The 4,895-nt window shown below is 39.3% G+C and overlaps 1 protein-coding gene across 4 annotated transcripts in view; it reads right to left on the bottom strand.

Moving 5' to 3' along the window:
- The window catches only part of LOC108884816 (inactive pancreatic lipase-related protein 1), a 31,002-nt gene extending 26,383 nt beyond the window's left edge, over positions 1-4,619 (bottom strand). Inside the window, exons 1-4 of one of the 4 annotated variants that reach the window (XM_051076777.1) lie at positions 4,513-4,619; positions 4,379-4,433; positions 3,457-3,608; positions 3,070-3,189 (exon numbers count right to left, since the gene is read on the bottom strand). In XM_051076777.1, the coding sequence (XP_050932734.1) occupies positions 3,070-3,189; positions 3,457-3,608; positions 4,379-4,433 (327 nt within the window). In that variant the 5' untranslated portion in view covers positions 4,513-4,619. The remainder of the gene's footprint in view (positions 1-3,069; positions 3,190-3,456; positions 3,609-4,378; positions 4,434-4,512) is intronic. The other 3 variants (XM_051076776.1, XM_051076779.1, XM_051076778.1) reach the window with 3 other exon arrangements.
- Positions 4,620-4,895: the final 276 nt, after the last annotated feature.

The following is a 4,895-nucleotide window of genomic DNA, read 5'->3' as shown; positions in this document are numbered from 1 at the left end:
GCTCACTCATTCACCAGGCCAGGGGGTATAATGAGTATTTTAAGTAATTATATTTGCTGTTAATATAGTATCAGATTACTAATAATTTTCTAAACACAGCATTCTCTTTGATAACTTGACATTAAGACTATTTGATTTTATAAATACAAAAAAATTGTCTAGGAAGCACTGATCTTCCAAGATTTCTTATACACACTGCAGACTGACATGGCGTTTTACCAACATGGGCCAGGATCAGTAGTGTCAAACTAGTGATCAGAGGCAATCAGCTAGATTTCCATTTGTGTTTGGTCAGCAGGGTTTACCTGTGATGCGTGCAAGGCCAGTGATCCTGCTGCCAGTATCTCCTGCAATGTGAGCTCCGAGGCTGTGACCGATGATGTGGAACTTATCAGCCTTCTGCTTGTAGTTACCTGTGTTACGAAACATGTACATTAAAGTCAAAGTTACTGTATCTACCTCATATGTCCAACATACAGTTTGTCATATAACTGTTTGTATATGAGAACTTCCTCTCAGCTCCCAGTTGTGTCAGTCCGTGCCCTTTCCACCCTGTCTGTTGCGTAATGTTAAGTTTATTCTGGCTCCTGTGATTACACTGATAACTCAGCTCTTTGAAAGCAGTAATATGCAGTTTTTTTTCACATGCAATGAAACATACGCTCTACATGAGGATTTATACATATTAACCTCTTATGCTCTTATGACAATCCTTTTTAAAATCTGTCTCTTGATTTTTTGAATACCCAAACTTTATGGAAGTACAATAACAAATGGTGGACATATATACAAGGGGTGATTAACAGGTTTGTGTCCTAAGGTAGAAGGAGATGAGTTAAACAGCTCTCATTACATTCACATGCAGTTCAGCTCTCTGAGTGAATCTACAGAAAGTTTGAAGCTAAGTTAACTTTTGGTTTTTCTGGTTCAGGTGCTGTAAATGGTCATGGCAGCTATGATGTCATCATCACTGTTAAAATGGCATCCACTGAGCTCCTTCTTCATGTTGGGGAAGAGGTAGTAGTTTGAGGGGCCAGATCAGGCGAGCAGGGCAGGTGTTGGATGAGTTCAAATCCACATTTTGCAGATGACTGCATGAAGGCTGATGTTTTCTCTGATAGAGCTGGTTTGGAATTTTTAACTACCTGAAACAGAAAAACTAGATTGATTAACCTCAAGCATTCTGCAGACCCAGATAAAGAGCTGAGCTGTATAGGAGCTGCTAAACTCACCTTCTACTTTATCAATGAGCCCTTATATTTCCTGAAATGTCACTTCCTTTGAGAAAGAACACTTGTTTTTTTTCCTCACTCACAGTCCATTTATTAGGGGAACATTGCTGTTATTTTGTAGTTGTGACCTACACCTACAGCACACCAGTGTCAGACAGTGTTCTGTATTACCATGAGGAATGAGATCATGGATGCCACCTGGGCAGCCACCACCCTGGCATTATTGGCAGCCTGGGCATACTGAGTCTTCACACCTTTCTTCCACTCCACAGGCAATGCAGTTCACATTCTCCCACTTCAGCATAACCTAGACCAAGCTACAAGTTAGTCAACATAGACTTGATGAAATTGAGGATTAAAGAATCAGTTCACCCAATTTACAAAAAACCTTCTTGGACAATAAATAAATAAATATAAAGATTTAATCATATAGCATAAGGTGCTTCACAATGAAATCAGAGAGGCAGGGCAGTAACAAACCAAAGAGAACAAATATAATTAACAAGAAATAACATCAATTAAGAAAAGAAAGGCAATATAAGTGAGTTTTGAGGGAAAATGTCAGTAGGAGTGGATTGATCTAAGAGAACTATTCCAAAGTTCAGGAGTGCTTGGTGTACAGGTCAGCCTACCTTGGTGACCTTAAGCTACTGTAAGTATACAACCATTCAGAAATATACTCAGGGGCTTCACCATACAGTAATCTAGTCACGAACACACAAAAATTGGAGTAATTTTCTGTTGCAGGGGCTCTGAGCACCTTTTGGGGCTGATAATTAGGACCTCTGTTTTATTCTTATTTACTCTGTGAAACTTTGGGACATTAGGACACTATGCTACCTCTGGTAGTACCACACAGATTGGTTTGGTATTATTATTCTAGGTTTTGAGATATCTCTTCTTTTTCTGTTGAGGTGAAAGGATTTTGGTTTGTGGTTCTCAAACCATCCCCTGATTTACCACAGTAAGAAGTGAACCACCGTTGTAACCCTGAAAACCCAGGGTTAAAACCTGAAGTTACCTCGCTAACCCAAATCCTGCTTCATAGCACAGGCCTCTGGTTATTGGAAATTCATTCACTTCCACTGTACTGGAGTGGAAGCAGAAACTCAGAGACTGAAAACTTGAACAAACAAAATCAAAATTAACTGGATGGATACTCCACCAGAGGGAAGTGATCAAGTAAGTTTCGTTTAATTTGGATGAACTGACCCTTTAAGGATTTGAGAAATTAATTGGCATTGCGTACACACGCTAATGTAAATATCTATAGAGAGGTAAGGATTGTTGCCAGAGTTTCTTCTCTGAGATTAGTTCACTGAGATTTTGCTGTCATCAGTGCAGAACTACCTGCAACTGCATCATATCCCCAGACCTCAGGGGGTCCAGGTTCATGTGTGGCAACCAGTTTGTGGCTGGTTAATTTGATGAAATACAAGATTATTTATTTATTACTATATAATCTGTATAAAACTGTAATGATGGAGACTTTAAGTCACTGCATTATTACCTGAGCTTGGAGATCATTCTTGTAAAGGGACTCTAAGTTAAAATAGAGTTTAAGGTCTTTGTAGTTTATATTGTGCTTGCCCAGTGTTTATTATTTACAATGACTCTGTGCTACATTAGATTACCACAAACTAATTAGGCAGTCAAGGGCAGAATAGAGGCATACAACTAATTTTTTGCCTCAAGACCTCTTAGTGCGTTAATAGGGTTAGGGTTAGGGTTAGGATTAGGGTTCTTGTTCCAGAGAACTCACAGCTGAAATTTTAAACATGATTATTTTGTGGCACATCTTGATCAAATGTCAGAAGTTTTTCATTGTGTGTCCTACCTTACACATCTCCTGTGGCCAGTCCTCATCTCCTTTTTTCAGATAACCAGGAATGATGAATCGAGTCTTCCTCGTCCCACCGTAGTTTGAGGCATGGATGGTTTGGTCAGTCTTGATCTCCTGATGGTTTCCATTGGAAAGCAATAATGAAACACAGTGAGAGCTTAAAGAACAGGTTCACATTTTTTCATGTCTATCTTAATACATTGCTCACATGCCTATATATGCATTAAAAGCATGTGATGAGGGATGAAATCCAAGTTCTTGTTTTGGGCAAAAATAAACTAATAAAAGTTCTTCTAAAGTGCAGCTGAAGTCAATATAAGGCTTCAGTCATCTGACAACAAAATAAAAGAACAAAAAAAATGAAGCCTCCACCTCACCCACCTGGTAGTAGCGGTTCCTCTGTGTGAAGAGGAGGAAGCGGGTGCCGAGCTCTTCGGGGTTCCAGGGCAGAACGGAGGCTGGTCTTTGGGCAGTGCCCCCCCAGGGAGGGAGGTCATTAAAGCAGCCCAGCTCATCAAAACAGACCTCAGCTGCTGCGGGCATGGAGAACACACCACTCTCCCTCACATGTAGTTTTGATATCACATAGTGGCAACTCAATTAAATTCACAGAATCTCCAGAAAGAAATGACAGCTGACCCTTAAATGAAGGTTGCAAACAGCTTATAGTAAATGGTCACAAGGTTTGCACTGCTAAGGTTACACTGTGAACCCAACATCCACATCCATTTAGTTTGTCCAAATCCAAAGCTTTCTTGGATGAAAATTTGATTCGGGGATTTCTTCACAAAAGGCTACAACATAAAATCAAATTCTTTGTGAAGACAAGGCAACTCTTATGTTTACATACACAAAATGTAACTGGTATACTCTACAAAAGTGATCATAACTCTGCATATGGAGCTCATTCTAAGCTAAACTAGTACAACATTTGGATCAGTTTCCAAATAAGTTCTTTAATGGAAACTATCACATCATCTAAAAGCTGCTCCACCACCGGCAAGAATAAAATCATCAAAAATAATTAATTAGTTTTTCAGGAATATGGTTAAATTTAACAAGCAGCTGGGTCAGTCATTATAAACTCATCTCCTCTGATTGAATAGTGCAGCCATATGGAGTCAAAGGCTCGAATATTTCACTCAGTGTTAACCTTATATTATTTCAATACAACACATTATACTGCAACCTGAAATCAAAAATGAAAAAAAAAAAACACACACACACACACACATACCACCCTAAATATATTATTAAATCAGTTTGCCATTTCAGTAAAATTGTTAAGTTAAAGTCAACTTACCATATGATGCTCCAGTGAGGAAGCAGAGCAGACCCAAACACCATTTCTGTAACATCTGTTGGACAAGTCCCATGAGAATTTTTGGTTTCAGAGAAATGAAATAAAGATATGAACGAGTCATGCTGCGTACGTACCTTGAGGCCAGACAAGCAGGTGGTGAACCAACGCTGCACTGCTTTAAATACTCCGGCCAGATGCACTTTTTGTCCACGTAAGAGTGGGAAAGACACAGGTGCCAGGCAGACTGATATGTCAGGTCCGACACAGGTCACTTATTACTTACATATGTGTGTCATTCATAGTTACATTTGGACAGATGTGTTTTCCCATGTAGATTTCTTCAGTCAACAGGATTTCATAATAACATGTCTATTCTGTATCAGCAGCTGGTAATAATCTGCAGCAGCATACAATGCAACACAGTCAGCACTAGGGCAAAACACGAACTGATGTCCCCATTCACAACCACAGTACCACAGTAACTTATCAGAACAGCGTGAATATAGTCAAAAATCTA

The sequence above is a fragment of the Lates calcarifer genome, linkage group LG16_LG22, assembly GCF_001640805.2.
Source record: "Lates calcarifer isolate ASB-BC8 linkage group LG16_LG22, TLL_Latcal_v3, whole genome shotgun sequence".
Classification (NCBI taxonomy): Eukaryota; Metazoa; Chordata; class Actinopteri; family Centropomidae; genus Lates; species Lates calcarifer.
This window is presented reverse-complemented; position numbering and strand designations above follow the sequence as displayed.